The sequence below is a fragment of the Corapipo altera genome, unplaced genomic scaffold (assembly GCF_003945725.1).
Source record: "Corapipo altera isolate COAL_440 unplaced genomic scaffold, ASM394572v1 98, whole genome shotgun sequence".
NCBI lineage: Eukaryota > Metazoa > Chordata > Aves > Passeriformes > Pipridae > Corapipo > Corapipo altera.
Window position 1 is genome coordinate 5,843,736 of NW_020884914.1, and position 22,553 is coordinate 5,866,288.

The 22,553-nt window shown below is 46.7% G+C and overlaps 1 protein-coding gene and 1 long non-coding RNA gene across 7 annotated transcripts in view; one reads left to right on the top strand and one right to left on the bottom strand.

Moving 5' to 3' along the window:
- GSG1L (GSG1 like) overlaps positions 1 to 13,459 on the top strand; it is a 56,286-nt gene extending 42,827 nt beyond the window's left edge. Inside the window, exons 6-8 of one of the 3 annotated variants that reach the window (XR_003529618.1) lie at positions 4,441 to 4,508; positions 5,071 to 6,725; positions 11,513 to 11,611. Coding sequence is in view for 2 of the 3 variants with exons in the window: in XM_027655019.1 (XP_027510820.1) it covers positions 11,513 to 12,118; positions 12,632 to 13,058 (1,033 nt within the window). In the remaining variant the exon portion in view is untranslated. Of the gene's footprint in view, positions 1 to 4,440; positions 4,509 to 5,070; positions 6,726 to 11,512; positions 12,119 to 12,627 lie in introns of those variants that run through there. The other 2 variants (XM_027655020.1, XM_027655019.1) reach the window with 2 other exon arrangements.
- The window catches only part of LOC113952679, a 39,135-nt gene extending 17,335 nt beyond the window's left edge, over positions 1 to 21,800 (bottom strand). The window contains exons 1-4 of one of the 4 annotated variants that reach the window (XR_003529621.1): positions 21,709 to 21,800; positions 18,470 to 18,539; positions 1,288 to 1,425; positions 492 to 683 (exon numbers count right to left, since the gene is read on the bottom strand). This is a non-coding gene — a long non-coding RNA (uncharacterized LOC113952679). Of the gene's footprint in view, positions 1 to 491; positions 684 to 1,287; positions 1,426 to 10,578; positions 10,694 to 16,223; positions 16,327 to 18,469; positions 18,540 to 21,708 lie in introns of those variants that run through there. The other 3 variants (XR_003529619.1, XR_003529620.1, XR_003529622.1) reach the window with 3 other exon arrangements.
- Positions 21,801 to 22,553: the final 753 nt, after the last annotated feature.

Below are 22,553 nucleotides of genomic sequence, written 5' to 3' on the forward strand. Positions count from 1 at the left end.
AATGTGAAAAACACACAAACATGGATCTCACACAGCAGGGAAGGTGTGATGGGCTCCACAGGGGTTTGTACCTTTACAGAATGAAAAGCTGATCAGTGCAGCAAACCCTCACCAGAAGTTTATTGCTTGAAATAACGTAAAGACATTTTGGGGACAGAAGACACAAGGATCTATTCCTGTTTGCCTGACCAGTGTGGCAGTTTCTCAGTGGTGGAAGGGGACAGAAGGTTTGCAATGATCAGCGTTTTAGCAGCAAAGTGAGGATCTCTTCTGAGAGAGAACTAGAGACCTCCCATGCTTATTATTTTGCCTTGGTTATCCTGTTGTTTGTTAGTCTGTTGTTACAGTTATTCCTCTGCTAACTTCCAGGATTTCACCCTACCTTTCAAACAGTCTGGAAGGAAGAGAGAAATGATGCAGACAACCATGGTTTGCCTAATTTTGCATTTGAAGATTACAGTGAATCCTAAAAAATTCTCTGTATGAGAAAAAAAAGCCCCAACACAGTGAAGAGGAAGGGGTCATTACGTGCCTCAGGAGAAATCAGCACCCAGGCAGGGAAAACAGACAAATTATTGAAGTGAGAATTACAGATTAGAGCCTGGAAGAATTATAAGGCACAATATGTTGACTTACATTGAGATATGCTAAGGAAACTTGATAAAGCACCACTACTGACCCTTCTGGAACAGTAAATAGAAAAAAATCATTAGTAGCCTAGAGGATAATAACTTTTTCTTTCACATGGGTGTTGTGGGTTTGATTTTGATTCCTCTTGCCCTCACCATATGACACGATTTCGCCCCCAGCAATTCACTCCTTGGCCACATCCCCCCAGCCCTTCCACACACACTTGGCACACACAGCTCAAGCATGTGGTGTTCCCAAACTTCATGATTATGACTTTCTTTTTTTATATCACATTATTTTAATTGTTGTATCTGAATACATAATAGGAAGCCCAGAGACAGTGTTACCATGGGATCATTCTGGAGGTTTAAAGCTGTGCAGCAATATACCAAATTTTTTTTTTTAAAAGTCATCATATTCATTATAGTTTCACTGCTGTGACCTGGGAATACTTGGACACTACAGGGGGTCCAGGCATTGTCCATTAGCAACACCCTGTTGCTACATGCTGTGGGTGCCCACAGTCCCACACAACTTCCCTTAGCTCCCATCTGCCTTTGCACAAATAGAAAATAAGTTCTCTTTCCTTCCTGTGCATATACCCAGGGATACTTCACATTCCCTCCTACTCCTCCACCTCCATGTTCCTTTTCATACCTCATGAATAAAACCCTCCAGCCTTTCTTCCTTCCAGTTACTTTGTACATATCATCACCCTTTTTGCACGTTCCTTTGCCTCGGTGCACACCCAGCACTCCGTGTGCACACACATCTAACCTCTGGTTTGGATGGACTCTGTGCAACAGGAAAGTTAAAGCATTATTATTATCATTGTAGTTATCATTATTTCCAACAGCTACATCTCTCATCTAGGAGACAGGGAAGAAAAATGTTAGCTCCATTTTGCCTGTTGAAAGTTTTTTGTTGGAATGTTCTTCTACAGGCCCCTGCTCCCAGAGAAGAAATTTGCTTTATGAAAAGTACTGACAGTAAAACAGCGCTAATCTCGCAAATGCTTTCTCAAACATAATCTCATTGTATTGCACTTAATTTTAATTGTATGCAGCTTACAAGTTACAAACAGAGACAGCCAAATTCTTTGCCTGCTTGCACCCCAAGGACACAGGCTCTGTCTCTCCACAGCCTTGTTCCCATCACTGGGAAAACGTTTAAAGAGCTGCAGAAAAATCAAAGATTCATAGTGTTATATGCAACAATCATTTCCTTCCCAGGCCTGGGAGACTTCAAAAAGTCAAGACAAAAGAGACACTGTAGTTCACACCATAAAATCAAAAGATATTAGAGCTCTTCAGATATAACAGGTACAATAGCCTTCAGGGTAACTCTAAGAAATTAAACAGGTCAATTATACAGACTTGGAGGGATTATTCATGCATTAAGTGTTCTATAAAATTATCAGAATTACCTACAACATGTCAGCTTTCAGTCTTTGTCCTTTTATTGCTTGTCCTTTTTTACCATTTTTCCTTTGAACTGAACATTTGTCTAAAACTTTTGCTCACCTTTTTCAACTGTTTTAGTTTATTAGGTGTCAGTTCTTAATAAGTCTCCTTCTTCCTTCCCTCTCAGTTTCTCCTTCTGCCCTGTTTCACATGAATGCTCTTTGCCCATATGGTCTTGATCACAGTCCCTTGTCTGTGGTTCACCCCCAGCTGGCAGACGAGGAACCCTCACATACCTTTCTGCTTTCTTTGCTCTAAGGATCCCTCCAGATAAGCCAAAGGGACAAGGAAAATTCATTTTCTCCTACATAGACTGACAATCTGTGACAATCAGCTGAAGGAATGTCAACGTGCCAGACCTTCTCCTCCTCCCCTGCCCAGCTGTTTAGTAGCTGTGGCTGTTTTAGCAGCTTTGTGCATATGGCTGTGTAATAATTAAGACACATTCACAAAAATTCTGCTCATTTAGACCAACTGGCTACACCAACACTATAATCACATCCATTCAGGCAAGGGCCAGCACAGCCAGGTTATCCACATTGAATGTCTTTTCCTAAATTTGTCCTCAGTTTCTTACCTTCCTTTTCTCATATATTAAAAAACCCCTTTCAGCCACTCTCCTCCGACTTTCCCTGCTCCCAGAATTCTGGTGGACTTTGATTTCAGGTAAAGAATGAAAACTTCTCTCTGCTTCCTTGGTGTGCTAGGGGCAGAAAGTGCAGGTGGGGCAGATGGAGACTCCAGGCAAGAGTTACAGCTGCTGGAACAGGGACAGTTGTAGCTACAGGGAGGAAGGTCTGGGGCAAGGGAATATCCAGGCTTGGGGTGAAGGTAAAGGGCCTGAAAGGGTGAGGGATAAAGGGCCTGAAAGGGTGGAAATCAATCCAAGTGAGCTCCTCTTGGAGATCTAGTCACTGCCTCGAGAAAGGAATAAAAGGCTAGCAAAGTGATAGGAGTAAAGTTGGATTACCCATGGCCCTCTTTTAATAATGACTAGAGGAGAGAGTAGCAACTTTTGGATGTGCATCCATGTCCAGGAGGCCAGAGGTGCTGAGTCCCACTGGAACTGAAGCCACTGCAGAGAGGGATAAAGGAGGATATCCCACCCTGGCACCAGTGGGAGAGGGGACCCTAGAGATCAGCACAGCCCTGTCTCCAGTCTGGTATCCATCCTTTTTGCTCCATGTGAAGCAAATCTCACTGACTAGGTGCTGTTAAACCAACACACAAATTTAGCAAGTAAATCTGGAGGATTCAGCCTTCCCCAGCTCAGCCATCCGTAGCACAGCATTTGCCAGCTCGCAGCTGTCCATCAACACCCATTGTGGCATTACAGCTGATTTCACAACATTTTTCTTGCTGACTGAGCCCTCACTCTGATCTGCAAAACCAACACAACGTCAGGCAGATGCTGCTGGTGAAATTCTGGAGTGAGCTGAGTTCAAACTGCCGTTGATACCAGTGCAGACAAAATGTCCCTGCAGGGACAGAAAACGTAGTTTTGAAGTGCTGGGAGCAGTTTGAGTCAGATGGCAGGACCAAAGCTATTGCAGAGATAATAAATTAGGACTATTCCCAACACTATGAGGACCAGAACTTTTCAAACCATCCTTCACACAGTCTATTTTGTCCTTTTTTGTACATTTCTGTAATGTATCATACTCACAGCTTGCTTCCTCTAACTCCATTGTCCTCATGTAAGATGTGCAGATCATATTAATGCTTTCCAAAGAGATGCCAACCTTTCGCTCTGATTTCCTCCTTGGTCACCCAGATAACTAAAGAGGTTTTCAGCACTGACCCAGTGTCCCTGCTATTCATAGAGTCAGTACCTTTTCCTACAGACATCAGTTTCCAATGTTACTATTGCCCTTTCATTAGCACATGGGGATGAGTACAACCTTCTGCCTTGGATTTATTCTGTACTTTATTCTGCAAAACAAAAAGGTTTATCCACAGAGCTGTTCCTTCTGGAAAATTGCATGGACTGGCAGTAAAATGATTCAGCAGTAGCAACACACCCCCTTCCAACACACACCTACTGTACAATGCTGTCGGTCCCTGACACTTAGATCCATCCTGAGGAGTGAAAGAGTGGGACAGACACAGCCCTGAGCCCCTCATTTCTATTCCCCATGGCCTCTTTACATGAGCTGTCCCTAAGAGGGGCAAAGCCAGTGGAACTAAGTCCTTCCTGAGACCATCAGGATCTCCATAACGGGCCTGGCTGTGGATGGAGGAGCCTGGGTGTGTTGTGGTCTTACTGGTTTTCACCCTTCCATTTCTGTATATTTGGGAGCAGCCTTTGTTTCTGTTAAAGGTGCTACTTCTGTATTCTCTTTTCCAGGGCTGAGGAGGAGAGGGCTGAGGCTGGGGACCTGAGGTTACAGTGCCTCCATAGCTGCTCCCCAAATAGTAAGTGACCATGGCTCGAGTGTGTCTGATACACAATGGCTTGTCCTGTCCCCACGCTGGCTCCCTGGGGCTCAGGATGAGGCTTGGATTAGGAAGCTGGGGAAACAGAGGTTTGTTACTCTCCCAGACAGCATTGCCCAAGTGATAATCAACCAGCACATGAACAGTGCAAAATCCTCCACCGTTCAATTTAGGATGTGCACATATCCTATAATTTTGTGTTATCTCAAGAAGCTGTGACTTCATAGTAGTTTAAAAATATGCTCTAATTTACACCTGTATAACTTTCATTATCACTACCTTTTTTCATCTATATTTATCACCAATTCATGATGATGCATGCTATTGAATATAAAAATGATTGAAAGCAGCTTTGGTAGACAATAACTTAGTATAATTAATGCCATTTCTTGCACTTTCTCAGAAAATTGCTATGCTTTTATTCAGGCTTTGCAGAAGCTCTTGCTTTAAACTATGGGAGTCAGTAGTTCAATGTACAGAGCAATGTTGGAGCACGGCTCCTGCCCTGCTCTGAATACTATACTTTTTCTTTACTCTCCAGGAAAGATGTGTGCAGTTTCATGCATCTATTTCCTTGGAAAGAAAGCAAGTGATCCTTCATTCAGCGGGAGGGAGACTTGGGACAGTGACTTGCTGACTCTGCGCTCTTAAAATTTGGAAACCTGCTGGCATTTTGCTGCCTCTGTCTTGCTGAGATGCACATCTCAGCCACGTACTCGTGGAAGCTTGGTGTCTGTAACCCTAATCACTGAGGGTCCTGATCCCTCCCCAGACCTGCTGGAACTGCCCTCCAGTCCCATGTCACTGCAGGTGATCTCCCCACAGGCATGATAGTGCTGGCACTGCTCTCCAGCTTGGTTTGTCATCAGCTCACTTGGTAACTCCTGCTCCTTGAAAATGTCATGTCAGTTATGGACTTTTCCACAGGCAGGAGATCCACATCCCTCATTTTCACAGGCCTGAACATGTCTATTGGTACAAAATTGATCTGGGTCATGTTTCCTGAGAAAATTCCCCACCTGCCAAGCTACTGGCGGGTGCTCAAGTGTACTTTTTTATTATTGAAGCCTGTCCAAAGGTCTTTGTTTCAAAGAACAAATAACAAGTCTTGACATTAGGTGTTCCAAGGAATAGAAACAAGGCTCTTGTTGGTCCTACACCCAGCCCTGCCCCAGTGCTTCAATTCTAAAGGACACAGAGCTTTACCCCCCACAGTGCTGACAGCGCTGGGAAAGCAAACTGCAAAGGAGAAGCCCAGTGTCAGGGTAAAGAACAGTGGCCATTCTTCAATATTCCATCAGTCTCAGCTTCACATCTGTTACCCACTGTAATGAAATCAGATCAATATTAATGAAGTGACAGGAGTGAAGTTCTGCTCTCAGTTCACAGTTTACTTATGAATCCAATATAAGCCGCAGGATCTTCATTATTCATGCTTATTAGGGAGGAAAAAACATTAATTGCTGCTGCTCTGGATGGCACAAATCCTCACAACTCTCAGAAGAACATCTCCTTCCTTGAACAAGTCCATCAAGCCTGCACCTGACCCGAGGATTCTCCTTGATGCTGTTTCTGGCTTCACACACTCCCACTCTGTCACATCAACCATGCAACAGGCTCGTGGCCAGCAGAGCACTGGTAAGAGCAAGAGAATGATGTGAGAAGCACTTGGCTAAAGGCAGGGCAGCCCCAGAGGTTCCCCTGGCTCCCCTGGGTACCTGGGGTCTGCTTGGATGGAAGAAGGGGACACTCAGAGCAGACCAAGTCCTCACCACTGCTTGGTCACGTCAGCACCCACGTGCCACTAACAGAGCAAATGTCAGCAGATCACTCTGAGCACTTTATGAACACTTCCCAGAGAGGTGATCCTGAGCCAGCAGGACACCAAGATGCACCACCCGAAGTTATTCCTGCTGCTCGGTTCAACCAGCATTCATTCCCTGGAGGACTTGCCAGCTGCCCTCACTTAGAAGTGCCCTGAGGATGTTCTGATTGGAACCAAACAGCAGATAAGGAGTATTTGCTCATGCTCAGACATCATGACTCTTTCTGTCCTCCCACAAAGACAAACCAGGGCATCTGTCCTTGTTGAGAGGCAAGGATTTGGGGGAGTGTCGCTGAGGAGTGAAAGAGTAAAACCTTTACAGAAAAGAACAAGACTGAGTGACCGTAGAAGACAAACGCCGTCACAGCCAGGTGATTTTGGAAGAGACAATATTAAAGTTTTTGAGCAGCCCAGGAGCACTGTGGGAGCACAGGTAGCACGAAGGGCCTTATGCCAAGGCAGGATATCAGGTTCCTCTGTTGGCAAGACTAAGCTCTCTGTTTCGAGAAGTGACCTTAAATTATAAATCTCATCAGAATCTTGATCCCAGGGGAGTCTTGAACAGGACAGTTATTCAGTCTTGATATTTCTATATTAAGCCATTTAATGTCCATCACTAAACTATAATTTTCCTTTACCAGGGTTAAAAAAAATTTTATTTCCTTGAAACCCCTTTAGCAGGGTATAAACTTGCCTGAGCTGGGCTAAGAACAGCACCAGGGAGCTCTAGGTATAACTTGGCATCCTCTGCTCTCACCAAGCCACCTTCCTGTGCAAACATATGGCACTGGCCCCTATACATCTGATATCCTTGGTCATGATTTACTCATACCAAATTTAGCATTTCCACTGCAAAGCCCTAAACACTCTTGAAGTCTGTTTGCTGTCATTTTGATGTTTCAACTGTTTCCTTCAGATGTGCAGGGCTGGGAGATCTCAGTGATCCAGCTGTGCACAGTCACCACACAAAAACAAGAGAAGGAGAAATTTCACATCAGGATTTTTTTGTTGTTGCACAGTTATTTATTGCCAAGAAATGCTCACTGTTCTTGGGCTCCAGACAGCAGCAGTACCTGATTTCAGACATCTGTATGTCCATTCCACTTCCACCCTCTCCTCCAGTGTTGTCCCACCACGAGGCATTAACGGGATGAGCCTGGAACCCACAGTGCAGGTGGGAGAGGTGCAGATGGTGGATGTAGAACAAGGGGTAAGAGAGAGGCAGGAAAAATGTCACAAAGGACAAGGAAGGACAGGTGTGGTGGCAAAGCAAAAGAAGAGACAGTTAGCCCAGAGGAGCCAAGAGCTGAGCAGGAAACAGCATATTCCTACTGTCTGTGGCTAAAAGCCTTGGTGTTATCTGAGGCAGATAAACCCAGGGTTCAGGACACCAGCCTCTCTTGTAGAAAAGTGAAAGATTATTCAAAATTAATTCAGTGTCAAAAAAATAATATAGTCACTGTTTTGGCAGCGTGGGCATTTTAGGAGGGTCACCTGACAAAGAGGAGGCCTTGAAAAAGATAGTTTTATTCTCGTATCATCACCCTGTAGGCATTTCCCCTGGGTCCATCCCACAGCTCCTCTACCATCCTCCCACCCCGACTGTCTACAGCAAGATTTATGCAACCAGCCCCTCAGAGCTTCACTCTAGAGCATAGTGTAATTTTTTTCCTATTCAGACAAGTTCACCAGAAGAGCTCTAGACTTAAAACATGGTGGAAATGATTCATAAAAAAAAGAATATCCACCGGTTGGATTATTTATTTTTTTTTTATCACTGGTCGCAAGCGCCACAGAAGGAAAGTGGTGCTGGATGTGCAGGCAAGTTCCAAATGTCTCCAAATTCAGTCTGTTGCACAAGCTCAGCTGGAGAGGGCAAGGCACAGACGGCAGCCAAGGTCACTGTGACAACGGGGAACATGCTTGATATGCTGAGCAGCGCCGGGCTGGGAGGCGCAGACAACAAGGGCCTGACGCATTTGAAGTGTCGTTCAAAGTTGAGCCGAGGTTTCTCCTTGTGGAGGTACCTGACAGCTGCAGTTGCTGCCTCTTTGATGTCAGCACTGATTTCAACCCCAGGACTTGCAATCCTTCCCATAATTTATTCCCTTCTTGGCGATTTGCCTCATAAAAACAGGTGGGGAAAAATCCCCCCCGACAGAGCGCCATGGTTACAGATCTGAGATCCAGCCCGGCTGTGCTGGCAGCCACAGGAATCTCGGTCCTGTCTTCAGGCAAGCTCTTGCCCACCAGGAAATTCCAAATTAAAGGTCTCAGTTCTGTCCTCGTTTACCTCTTCTAACACCCAGACCAACATTTTCCTTTAACGTTGCTTCTTGAGCCACCAGCTCCTCTTTTTCCAAAATAGGCATGTTGATAAAAGCAAATTCAGTCCCACGTTTAGCATGGCAGCCCATGAAAATTAAAGGGTGGAAAAGGAAAGCAAAATAAGCTGATAGTTTATAATACTTTTTTTGTTTCCTCCAGTGCACAGGTGAATTGGAAAGGTTTCTTACATAAATTTCAGCGGGATTAGTTATGAAACGTGCTTTCTGTCACTCTCCGAAATTGCATCTTTCAATAAATGTTTCATCTCCTAAAGCTAATCCTGGATTTATGCAAAAAAACTCCCCAAACCAACCCCCCCCCCCCCTTCCAAAAGTCAACCTGTCCCACACTGCTGGAGATGTGCAGTGAAGTATTTCAGACTGTATATGCACCCAAATAGCCTTTCTCTTTCCTGTGCATATTATATTCCCCCCCCCAGAATGTAGGTAGGAATTGTTGCTCAGTTCATGTTCAGGTAGTTTTACATTGTGAGATATCTGAGGACAAATATATGTATCTTAAACAAACAAAAAAATGTTATAACGTGTATTTTTAGTTTAGTTGCCTAAAAATGGGGTTTGCTCTTGTCAGAATAAAATTCCTGTGCTTTGTTACAGCAAAATAGGTTTTCCTGAATATGGTGTTTTGTAGTGAATGCCCGAGATTCAGCTCTGATTTAAATAACCAGTAATTTTGTGTTGTCTCTGCCAGGAAACCAGTCTTTCCACTCCTCTTGGTCCTAGAGCAGCCAATTCCCAACTTTCTGAACACCACACAGCATGACCCAACACGGCCCCATCATTCCCTGCTTTCAGGAGAGACTGAGGAGCAGCAGCTGAGTTTCCAAAGGCGACACAGCACAGATATCCAGCTCCAGGCTGCCCTCAGTCCCACTGCCTGCTCTTCCAAAGCCTGAGCTACTGATTCCCCCTTATGCAAGGAAGGGGCAGCAATTCCTCTGAGCCAAATAACACTGCTTTTCCTTTAGAAACCCTTTCATTTAAGAGGGACTCTCCTGCAACAGGCCTTATAAAGTCAGTATGGAATGGGACAGCCCAGAGGCTCCAGTGGAAAAGGATGGTGAGATGGGACTCAGAGGGTAGAAAAGTGAAAGAAGGAGGGGAAATTGTGGAGGAAATAACGTGTTTTCATAGTTAGGCAGAATCACAGACTGACACAGTGAGGACAGGGCCCCCAAAAGGGCTCCCAGCATGTCCAGGCTGGATCAGGCTGCTTCTTTCCTTGTCCAGTTGAGTTTTGAACACTTCCAAGGATGGAGATCCCAATACGTCTCTTGGCCTCTGTCCCAGTGTTTCTCACCTAGGGTGAAAAAGCTTTTCCTCATATGCAGGTGGCAATCCTGGCCTTCCAGCCCCATTCAGCCAGTTGATAAAGGCAAGGCACTCGCAGGGACAGGTGCTCCCTCTGACATTTGTACTTGTTTTCTCTCCTGTTCTTTTTAGAACTCATTTTATGATTTTTTTTGGCTTTGTTTTTATGCAGTAACTCTGTAACTGCCTGGTTTTCCAATTATAAAACCTCTGAATTTGATTTAAACCTGATAATTAAGCCATGACTTAGCACATTAACCCTATTGAAGCCCAGAGGTGTGAGACATGCCCTTTAGGACCTTAGAATTTGATGTTTAATTGCATCCAACCCTGAGAAAGGTGCAGGGAGGTGAGAAGTGACTGTGACACTAATTCAGGCCACAGGTGCTAACAGGACAGGACTTCATGCTTTAGAATCTCATCTGTCCCACCCAGACCAGGGTTTTCTGCTGTCTTCCACCACAAGAGAAATATAGCAGATGCACAAGAAGACTCAGTTGGTCACTGGCATCACTACGAGAGTTTGTCATGTCCTTTGGCTGTTAGAAATCCCAGATCATGATCTGCACAGTGGGTGTCTTTGTGTTCCCCTTCAAGGTCAGGGCATTTCTGGCTGCATCCTCTACCTATCAGGATAGTTCCAGGCCACTGGGGTACATCTTCCTCTCTTGCCATCTAAACTGACAAAGTCAAAATTTTGCCATAGGAAAAAAAGCCAAAAGACCTTGGGATCTCTCCTGTCTGGAAGCAGCCAGGAGAAGAGTACAGGAAACAACATCCAGGAGGGGTAGTCTGGCATCCCACACAGTTGTCATTTCCAGCCACCTAAAGCAGTTGGTCAACCCTGGACACAGTTTACACCTTAGTGGGGAGAAAGAAAATTGCTTAACACAGCAAGAAATGTCTTATGTCGCCACAGGAGCAGTGACATCATTCTGTGCTGCCCTTCTCTTTCACCCTTGCCTGTTTATTCATCCCTTAATTCACTGGATACCACGCAGAGCTCCCAGGAGACTAAAACCTGTGGGTCCATGGCAGGAAGGCAGGTCTTCACCCTTGGCAGGGGTGGCCAAGGGCAGGTGCTGTGGCAGCCTGCAAGCCAGGATTAAGCCTTTTGTGTTCTCCCTGTCAGTATGTCAGTAGTTTTCTCCCCTTCCTGTCCTTCCCCAGCCCCAAATCCTTGGTTCTTGTGGAGCTGTGTGACTTTTGGGAAGCAGAACATGGATGTTCCAGTGATTATCACACTGATGTGATAGCTGACAAGGGCTCAGTGGGCACCAGGGAGAAACTGGTCCTGAATTTATGTGCCTTATTCTCAAACACTTTGCTCTTGGTCGTGAGAAGCAGAGGGTTTCATGCAGACCTGAGAGGCAAATCAGCCTATGGGGAAATTCAGTTATGGGAAATAGGCTTAAAATTGCCCCAAAATAAGGCTTAAAACTGTCTTATAAGCCTTTAGCCCAGACCAGAGGAAAAAGTGTGTGTTTGTCTTTCTTTAGGGCTTCACAACACCCAGCTCTAAGTGTCACTAGCCCGCAGAGGAACAGGAGTGACCATAATGCTCAGAAAATACCCCCATTCGCTACGTCAAGCTCTTCCAGCGACACATCAAGCAGCTCTTCACTTTCATCAGAACCAACCAGCCAGATCTCCATGGGTCAGGATCAAACCCTGCTGGACATCACCTCCATCACTAGATTGGCCCCAGGAGAATCACCAAACCCTCAACCACTCCAGCAAAGAGATACAAATTTAGCAATATCGTGTTCCAGCCCACTCAGAGCAAGGACTATTCCAGCGTCTTGCCCAGCCAGCCTCAGGCTCAGTCTAACACCCAGCTCAGCCACACCACAGCAATACTCTGACTCCTCTCCAGTCAGCCCAGGGATCAATGCAGCTTCCTTCTATACCTTCTGTCCTCACACAGCACAAAATGAACAAGCTTCAGCTTCAGATCACACACTGACCCCAACCAGGACAAGCACAAGGCCTCCAGCAACAACGACTCCTGAAGAGAGTTCCCAGGCTCCTGGCTATTCTAAAACTGACTTAAAGAATACAGGAAAGGGGTTTGAATCAGATCTGGAAGATCCTGATCATGAAAGGTATGTATCTAGACCATACAAGTCTCTAAGTCCTCAAATGACCCACTTGGGTCTAGTGTCATTAAGAGCCCCTCATAAAGAAAGTTAAATATATTTTATGCTTTAGATGTTTCCAGTGTTTGTTTTCCAGTAGCTACCCTGTGCTCCCACTAAACCCTATTATCCAAGAAGCAAAATACTCTGTTTGCTATACACCCATTTAGTTCTCCAGACCTGATGACAGACCACCCCTGGGCCAGGTCATCAACCTCAGCTCCTTCAGCAGGGCACAGTTTTAAGGTGCCTCCTTTCCTTCCAAAATGACACAGCACATCTCTCCCTTGTACCAGCAGAGAGAAACTCTGCTGCCCCCGTGGAGCCCGACAGATCAGAGCTGGGGATGATGCTCAGAGACATGGCCGGGATCTCCCTCCCAAACCTCCACCTCTGCTCCGACCCCAGGCAGGCTGGGCTGGTTTCACCCCTCCTGGCCTCTGAACTCCACCCTGTCTCTGCAACTTCTTTCCTTGGCAGGAGATTTGTGACCGCAAAGGAGTTCCAAGCCATGGAGAAAGAACTAGAGGATGTGAAGGAAGACCTGAAATGCCTGAAGTGGAAGGTGAGGCACATTGGTGAGACGGTGCAGCCCCTGGCCGAGGACAGCAAGAGGTACAACGGCTACACCCTGACGGAGCTCAAGGCCATGGTGCAGTTCGAGGATGACCCCTACAAGGCCGCCCACAAGATCCTCACCGCGCTCTTCAGTGATGTCTACAGGCCACAGCACCCCCCCACCGAACAGCCCTGCAACTCCCGGGCTCTGCCCAGGCCCAAAATAGACCCAGAGCTGTACATGGTGTACTGTGACATTCTGAAAAGCATATTCCCTGGAATTACCAGCCAGACCTTGAGGGAAGAGACGCAACACATGCAGAAAAGCGCCCAGAAAGCAGTGCAATAACAGCAGAGCCCGCAGAGGCTGTGCAGAGTGAGAGGTCTCTGGTGGTTTGAGGACTGAACTGTGGTAGGTGCCAGTGGTTGAGTCTGTCCCTTCCAGGTATGGATCGTCTGTAAAGATGTTGGTGAGCTCTGAGCCCTCATGCCACTTGCCCAATGAGACAGAGTGGGAAGGCATCCTGCACACTTCCCACACGTTAAAAAACAATTGCTCCTTTAGTGTCTCTTTCAATCTATGGACGTTTCCTTGTTTCCAGCAACTACAAATGCCAACAAAAGAATCCCAAGAAGGCATTGTACGTCCAAGCAAGGGCCTTCTCCCAGCCCCAAACAGACCAACCAACCAGCATCTGGGTAGTTTCTATTTTCTAGAGTGTATCATTCATTAAATGACATTACTTGTTAGAAAATCGTGCCTGTTTTTTTTTATTTGTTTATCTAAAGGTGCTTTGTATATCAAAACAATCAGCATCTGGAAATATTTCACACATATAATAATATATGATATAATATATAATAATATAATGATTCCAAGAACTGGAGTGAGATCTGGGCATTGCAAACCACCCTCCTCTGCCCACCTGCATCCTGGGTTAACCCAGGGCAAGGCAGTGAGGAGCTGGGGTGACCCCAAGCAGGTCCCCTTTCAGGTAACGGGGCCAGGGGACAAGACTGTGTGATGTGCCCCTAAAACACCAACCCAGCAGTGAGACAGGTAAAGGTCTGTGACCTCCAGCTCTCCCAGTCTGTGGTGACTGGGCTGGCAGACCAGCTCAGAGGTGTTCACAGCCGTGCTTTGCCTTCCCACAACGTCGATGCCGAAAGGCTGCGGCCCCTTGACGGGGTATCACAAGGTGATCTCTGCTGTGGAGCCTGCCCCAAGGGAAGGGGGCTGCTGGTCATGGAGGACACACAGGAAAACGGCCCTGGAGCTCCTTCCTCCTCATCTGGGAACCATGAAAGCACAATGGATGAACAACAGTTTGTGCCCCAAGTTCTGCTCACAGGGATGGCCATTCTGTAAAGACCTGGTGAGGGTGGAGGGATGTCCTTGAGCCACTTTGCTCAGTACCAATGGCAGCCACTGCTCCCCTGCCCCACTGGGTCACCCACTCCCATCCAGACTCCTCACCACTGTTTGGAAACAGTCACTTCCCCAGTATCAGTGTGACAAAGCCATCAAAACTCAGGACACGTCTGTCCTGCACACGGCTGCTGCTCCCTGCCAGGCCACAGGGATGGCAAAAGGTAACCTGTGAGTTCAGCCCCCCTTTCCCTCTGCTATAATCCACTTCTTAAGCTTATTTCAAAAATAACAGGGAGGAGGAATAAAAAAACCAATTACAACAAAAACCCAAAAGCAGATCATTCCCTGTGCCACCACAGCTCCAGACACCTTGGGCAATGGGAGGGGGCAGCACAGTCCAAGGACACGCTCTGAACCTGCTGGGCACATCTCCACAGGGACACTGACTGCTGTAGGAGAGCCCCTACCCGCCTTTCAGCACGATGGTCTCTGCTGAGCTTACAAATGTGTTGTTTTAAGCTCCCTGTTATTAGCAATTTATTTTACTTACAAGCTGCTGTGCAGACACAGCCACAGCCCTGCCCACGCACCCCCTCTGTGCCACACTGCAGCCACCACCTGCGGCCACACCAGGCAAATTCCGAGGTGCCCACAGGGATACCCAGGGCTGTGCACAGTGTGTGCCCTCGGGGGGTCACAGCACCGAGGTGAGGGACAGGGAGAAGGCTGCCCTCCCTCCCACCTTCACCGGGGGGCACAGAGGTGAGTGCAGGATGGTCAGAGTTGTTGGACACGCAGTATCCCCTCAGAGCAAATCACCCACCCTGGGGAGCACTGTGGTGGAGCACCACAAATCACCCCGAAGGCTCTGGGCACCGTGGAGGGGATGTTTGAGTCTCACAGGAGCACCCCCTGCATCCTGTTCCGCCTTCGTGGCTCTCATAGGAGAACACATCCCCTTGGCTCACATGGATGGCTGACCCTCCTCCCACAGAGCTCACACAGTTACTGCTCCACACTAATTTTCCCGTGGCAGATCAGACCCCCAGCTCTCTCAGAGGTCTCTCTCCAGAGCTTTCCATAACTTCCACAGAACCAACAAAAACACAATTTAGGGATTAGCAATATCAATCTTCATATGTTGCATTGCCTGCCCTCTCTGCCTGCAAAATCTGAACACATTTGTGAGAACAGGCTCTGTGGCTTCTCCTGTTCATGAGGCCTGACAATGTGATCAGATTATCACTTTTAGCCTTGTTCTCCTCACGCCTCAGATCCAGCACAAGTCTATGAATTATTTTCATTAGCCTTACGTCATCAAGGCTGGCTCTGTCAAAGACTGTCAGTTCTGGGTCCCTTTCAGGTTGCAGAGTCTCCTTCTTCTGGGTCAGCTGTGATATGAATCTCCTCTACCCACTGTACAGATGTGCATGTTATCCTGATAGTCCCAGCTTTTAGCTATTCCAGTGGAACTTCCTGGTTATTTGCATCCAACCAGAGTCGGTCAGTCTTGCCAGGCCTTCTATATATTATAAGTAGGCATCTGCACCTTCTGAGCCCTCCAGTGTGTCCCCAGTGCCTTGCCAGCCATGGCAGCCCATGTGCTCAGCTGTGAGGAAACTGGGAAAAGAGCAGCAGGACAAACCCCCTCCATCTGTCCTTTACAGACTCCTCACTTCCCCCTTTTCCTCTGCTGCATTTGTACCTTGGAGGCAGCTCTGCCTCTGTGAAGATGTCTCAGTTCCTGCATTATCTGCACCTTTGTGACCATTTCCAAAACTTGAGGCACCTTCCCTGATTTTTACACAGGTAGAAAAATCCACTGATTTTCTCCTGATTTTCCCAAGTGCTTCTCTTTGTTGGTGTTCCTGCACATCACCAAATCCTCTCATCCTTTACAAGCCTCAGCTTTCCTTCCTGGTTTTGCTTCCCTAGGTTTGCTGGGGAGAGAAACAGAGCTGCCTGCCCACAACTCCCAAGAGATTTTCTGTGTCCAGTCTATTTTTTTCTGTAGTCACCCACTCCTCACACAACAGGAGGGCGAGGGCTGGCCGCCCACACCCGCAGGAAGAGCCCTTCTCCTCGCAGGGTACAAAACTGAGTCAGCACAGCCAAAGTAAGACAGCAGTGTCTTAAATACATGGGCCTGAAAGCAAGTTTTTTGAGTTCATTTTTAGCATCCTGTACTTGCCAGAACGTGTCCTGTAACAAGCTTGCTCTGTCTCAAGGCTCTGGGTCTTGCTGCCTGGTGTTCAGGGAGAAAGGCAATTACACAGCCCCATTATTGTGACAGTTAAAGGGATTCAGCCATTGTTCCTCTTGGACAATTCTCACTGATTTGCACTGTGCCTCCATGGCTCCTTAGCATAAATAAGCTTTCTCTCCAAAATGTTATCACCTCCACTTGCACACAGACAGGAGGAGTAGGCAATCAGACACACAGTGAAAAATTAGTCTTTAAACTCATGTAGCATTCCACCTATTCTTTGTTAAAGTATATAAGTCTATTTTTTCCCTCGAACACGTACTCTCCAGTCTGAAGACCCAATACTGGACCAAATGATTCCTCCCTTCCTTTCTTAACTACGGGCATTACATTCATACCCAGCTCCAGAGAGTCATTAGTATCACACTTATTCAAAGTAACAAGCTGTCTGTTAGCTGTTCATCCCTGCACGGATCCTGAGCACCACAGGCTGCCTTCCCCTTGTCATCTCTCAGAGCAGATACCTGGTCAGAAGTGTGAGGACATGAACACTTTTCCAGCCTCAGGCAATCTGTAGATTGTACTGATTGATTGCATTAAATAAGCAACCTATTAATATGCCCCATGCTGTGGCTCGATAGGCTCCAGTTGGCAGAACAGTCTCTACAGCAGATAAGTTACGTTAAACAGAGAGTCCTGATGCATCCTGGCCATGGAATCACATGGTAATTTCAGCTGGAAAGGTCAGCTTGTCCAACCCCACCATTCTAGTAAAAAAACCTGAATATTTAGCTCTGTGTTGCAAAAACTAAAAGATTGCAATACAACAAACATCTAACAACTAAAGAAAGAAAAAAAAAAGAAAAAGAAGAGAAGAAGTTAATTTACATCTGCATCAGTGGATAAAGAAGATAAATGGCAAACTTTCTGTGGCACTAGTTGGGAGGGCCCTTCACTGTGCTTGGATCTACATGCATGGCCGATTCATTTGTCAGCCTTCTCATTAATATCTCTAATTCATAACTGCAGTCAAAGTCACTCGCTGATCCATACATTTTATGACCTCATGGTTACCCCTTCGTACTGTTAATAATAATATCCCTGCATAATGTGAGTGTTTTATGCAAAACAAGTCTACCAGGACTTCTACTTCATGACTTAAAATACAGCAGAATGAGTTTTAGGCAACTGTCTGCATCTTTATATAATTTATTGGCATTATCTGTCCTGATATGGGAGTCACAAGGGTTTGGGCAGTGCCATTAATTACCATTAATCCCTTCTCCTACCTGAATGCCTGCTCCTCAAGGTGTGTTCTCTACACATTTATATACCCGGTGCCTCTTGCACACTCCATTTCAACTTGACTTTAGGAATTTTCACATTAAATCTATAACCTTTGTTTTCCAAGGTAAAACTGCCTCTGGAGACCCTTTTCCATTTCTTGTATCCATACATTTCTGTAAGTGGTTATTTTCCACTGTGAGCTGGAGCCCTCCCCCGTGGACCTCTCCCTCCTCTGAGGGGTCTGACAGGCAAACAAGTGCCCAATAAGTCATCCCCTGACCCCTATTCTCAACCCACAACCAGGTGACCGAGGTGCAGGTCTCCTGAGGGCCTTAATGCTGCTTCCTCAGCAAAAAGAGTGACACTGGGGCATCCCAAAGGGCCTCAGCCAGAATACACAAGGACAGAACATGCACTGCTCTACCTGAGCCCTGTCCTGAGAAATGCAGATCTTAGCTTCTTGCAGATTTATTATGAAGAGTAAATTATCTGAGTGGTCCAAAGAGAGTGATTAAAATACACATCAATGTCTTGCTGGGTCAGTGGGTTTTGATCAGATCTCCCATTTTGTGTTAATATTCAGACACGTTACTATCCCTGAGAGATGAATAATAGTGGTTATTTAATTTCTCTGACAATATTAAACATAATGAAAAGTCATACTATCATCCCACATCCTTCCCCATGAATTCTGGCCACAGACAGATCTCCTGTTGGTAATGGAAATGTCACTTTGATTCATCTGTTCACCAACTAATCCTTACCAAACAATCTCCAGTATATAGCAAGCCATCCCAAAACATTCCCTTGGAAACAAGCCAGAGCCGACATTCACTGTAGATTAGTTTTTACCACTGTTTAGGCTCAGACCATTTCAGGTAGCTTTGCTACTTACTCTATTTTTAGCAGTGTCTCCAGCATACCAGGAAAGAGGCAGATCATGAGACTTCTGCTAATCTGCAAATCTGAAATTATAGTTGGGAGATGGAATTTATTATTACACAGCTCGATGACAACAGCAGAGATGACCTTTCTGCAATGCCAAAAGTCTTATCCACGCTGATCTGGGCCTTTAATCAGTGGGGAAAAGTACAGGTTATTATATGTCAAAGGAAAAACTTTTTCCCTATTAGGAGAGTTAAGCATTAAAACAGATTGCCCAGAGAGGTTGTGCAGCCTCCATTCCTAGAGGTTCTCCAAACTGATTGAAACCCTGTGTAACCTGATCTGACTTCAGTAAGGTCAAAAAAACCCCAAAAACTGTATAATTGCAGAAAACAGTCAGGAAAACCTTTGCTGAATAGGAGCACGGATGCAGGAATAATAAAAGGCAGGAACAGCACCATCAGTGTGTTACACTTCCTGAGCCCACTGGAGAGCAGGGGGTGCTGTCTTGTCCCAGCTCCCCTCCCTGTGCTGGCCAGAGCCTCCTCCTGCCAGCCCTGCACACTCAGAGAGCTGCTGTGCCCCCAGACCCCTCTGATGAGAGATAAAAGCTCTCTCTTGCTCGAGATGAAAGTTCTTTCCCCAGCTTGTTACACACAGAAACCTCTATTCTGGCAGCCACCTCATGCTGCCATCAGGCAGGAGAGGATTCTCAGTGAAAGAGATGGAAGGGCTCAGCTGCTCCCAGTTCATCGTGTTTGCCACAGGAACCCTCTCTTCCCCGAGTACAATGCTCGTGCTGGGGGAAGAGTAATTTCCCTGAGAAACCTTCCCAGCCATAGCAGTTTCCCCTGCATTCCCTCACCCTTATCCCTACCACACATGCTTCCCTTCCAAGCCTTTGCCCAACATAGGTTTCAGCTGCAGCTGCACTGACTGCGATACACTTTGGACACCAGTCCATAATACTCAGCTGGGCTCACGCTCTCAGGGGGCAGCAGCCAAGGACCAGACTGCTCCTGGCCCTTAGGATGGCTCTGAGGTGCAGTGTCCAGATCCAACACTTCCCCTCAGCTCTGCTCCCACCTCCTGCCTCCCCCAGGGCCAGCAGACTGCCAGGTAACAACTAACTGTTCCTTGGCTGGGAAGGAGACTTGGCTGTTTCTAAGTTTCTTTAGCATTCTTTGACATTCATCTCCACACACTTAGCCCAGCAGGATGTTCTTTGAAAAACCACTGTGTAGGTCCTTTTCCAGCTAGATCCAGATAAGCTGAGGATAACAAGCAATCAAGGTCTTAAAACAACAGCTCACGAATCGGTAAGAGGGAAGAGTTGAGTGTGAGTTAATTGCATCTGTCTGACCTATTTCCTTAGATTTATGGTTCCCCAAAATGCCCATCCTCTCACCCCAGACTGCACAAAATCTGTGCCTGCTGACATTTTTGGAAGTCCCACGAGCAATAGGACAGAGACCAACACTCAGGGTTTGTGAGTCAAGTTGATTTTGGTCACAGCAGAGACCTCGGGTGAGTTGAAAGCTAAAGGCAGGATTTCACAGGGGTCTCACTGCATAATTGAGACCTCCCAGAAATAACCAGTGTACCTGGGAAGGCTGCTCATGAGGTGCAGGTTTTCTTCTCCTAATTAGAGCCAAAGCAGTGAGCCATGGGTGAAGGACCATGGAAGCAACATTTCAGGCTGGGAAACTCCTACCCTGCTGATCATTGGGATGGTCAGTCCTCTCCTTCACCAGGAGCTCAGAAAGGGAACACCAGAGAGCCCTCAGACAGAAAGTCTATAGCCTGATTTTCTCCTTTTCCAATAATTCCTGGGTCAGTAAGAAAGAAGCCACCAATTGCAAATGTTTCCTTTTATGTCCAGATCTCAACACTGCAGCACTTCACAGGGTCCTGAGCCAGGGTGATGGGAGCTGATGCTGTTAGACAAGGGTGGAAAATTGATCCCTTCCCAGCAAGATTTAGAGGCCAGTCGGACAAGAAATTACTCCAGCTGGGCACTCCGTCCCCATCTCTCAGCTCTTCCTGCAGCTCGGAGATTCACTCTATAATTGCTTTCTTAGTCCACATTTTATCCTCAGCTGACAGAATTCCATTAGGGTGATACAAGCTGTGTGATAAAGGGATGTTTGTGTCTCACATGGGCTGTAAGTCATTTCTCAGCAAACAAGCAAATAGTCACAGAAATGGGCAAAGAGGCCACCGAGCCAGGAAGCCACTTCTTGTGCTCTGAGCAGCAGGACCTCAGCAGGCAGATGGAGGCAAACACCCTCCCAGTGTGTTATGGTCCTCTCTGTCTCCCTCTCTGCTCTTTGGAGGAGACACCTCCACCATGAACAGTTGTCTCAGCAGCATTTTTGGACAATAATCCAGCAGGCAGACCCACAACACTGGCATCCCTGGACATGGGAGCCCCACACAAACAGGAGCTGTGACCACAGGGGGTGGTAACACCCCAGATCAGAGAGAATGTGCCCTGTATATGGGAAATGAGGTGAAATTAAAGTAATCTTGTCACACATCTGAGCACATCCATCTGAAGAGTGTAACAGGTTGGTCACACCCACAAGGCAAAGAACAGTGATTCTGAACAGGACCTTCAGGGCAAAGGGAGACCTTCTAAGCATAATGATGCAGCTGAAAGACAGACATGATGGGGAAGAAGCTAAAAGGGAATACAGGAAGGTGCCCCAGGTGCTGCAGAGTGCCTGCAGTACTGGTGAAGCCAGTGCCAGGTGGTATTTGATGGACTTTACATTTCCTGAGGAATACTGGAAGAGATTTGGCTCCTTCAGTGATGTTTGCCATAAGAGCAGCTCCTGTTAGAGCTCAGCCTCCCAGATCAGCAGCCCCAGAACACGGAGGGCAGCCTAAGGCACCCCTCAACCATGTGCTGGTTTGGACTCTAATCACTCACTGCATCCCCCAGGCTGGAGCAGGGGTGATCCAGCAGTGAGGACAGCGGGAGCAGAGAGCAGGAGGGAATGGGAAAAGCTTCTGTCTTGCAGATCAAAGGCAAAGTAGACTTTGTCCCCTGCAGGTGGCAGAACTCAGATGTCAATACAGCCCTTCATGTCTGCTCTTACCTGACTTATGCTAGGAAGTGAGGTTTTTCTGGAAACTCAAGGAAGTTTAAAGACTCAACATTCCACCTCCCTCCGACACTGCCCTCCCCCTCACACCCTCACTGGCAGCAAGTCCTATCTCTGCCCATTCCAGTGTGTTTGTTACCTGGGGTACAAGATCTCTGTCCAATCTCATAACACCCAGGCACTCCTGGGCACTGCCAGGCTCCTGCAGGTTTTCCCAGCCTGGCATTCATCCCTGGAATGGTAGGACTGGACATCACGACAGAGAATGACCTACACACCAGGAACATGGTGAAAGTCCAGCAGGACCAGGACATCTTATAGAAAACAGCATCACTTCAGCGGGATTCTGTAGTGCAGTTTATGTCCCAGTCCTGTCTCAGCCATGAGAAGGGCTCAGTTTAATTTAGCTGTTCCATGTAGCTCCTCATGTGGCTCTTATGGGTTCATGGATGAGTCTCCTGACTCAGGAATACACAACCTTCCATGTCTTCTATGCTGCCTTTTACACTGCACCACTGCTTGCTCCCTTGTGCACTGACAGGTGCTTCTCCCTGCTGTTTAAATGCTACTGGATTAAAGCACAAAAAGGTAGAAATTGAAAAGTTGCAGGCCTTCCCAGGCATCCCAGCTTTCAGATTACACTGTGAAGACTGATAAAAATATCTTTTTCTAGATCAAAAAATAGGCAGCCTGACATGTACTTCCTCACAGATTATTTCTTTATCCCCTGCCCTTCTCAGTGTCACTGCAGGACAAACAAACTCATTTCTGTTATCTCGATCCATGCCCTTTAAACCAAATCACAACAGGTAAAGGTGAGCAACTACAGTATAAACGTTTTTGAGTGGCCCAGAAATTGGAACTGAGTGAAAGTTTAATAATTTACATCAAGGCCTTCAGCAAGAATTCATTCCTTCCTTTTCATTTGCCATGCTTCTGACAATGTCAAATGATGTCACTGGGCACATTCTCACTGAATTACTC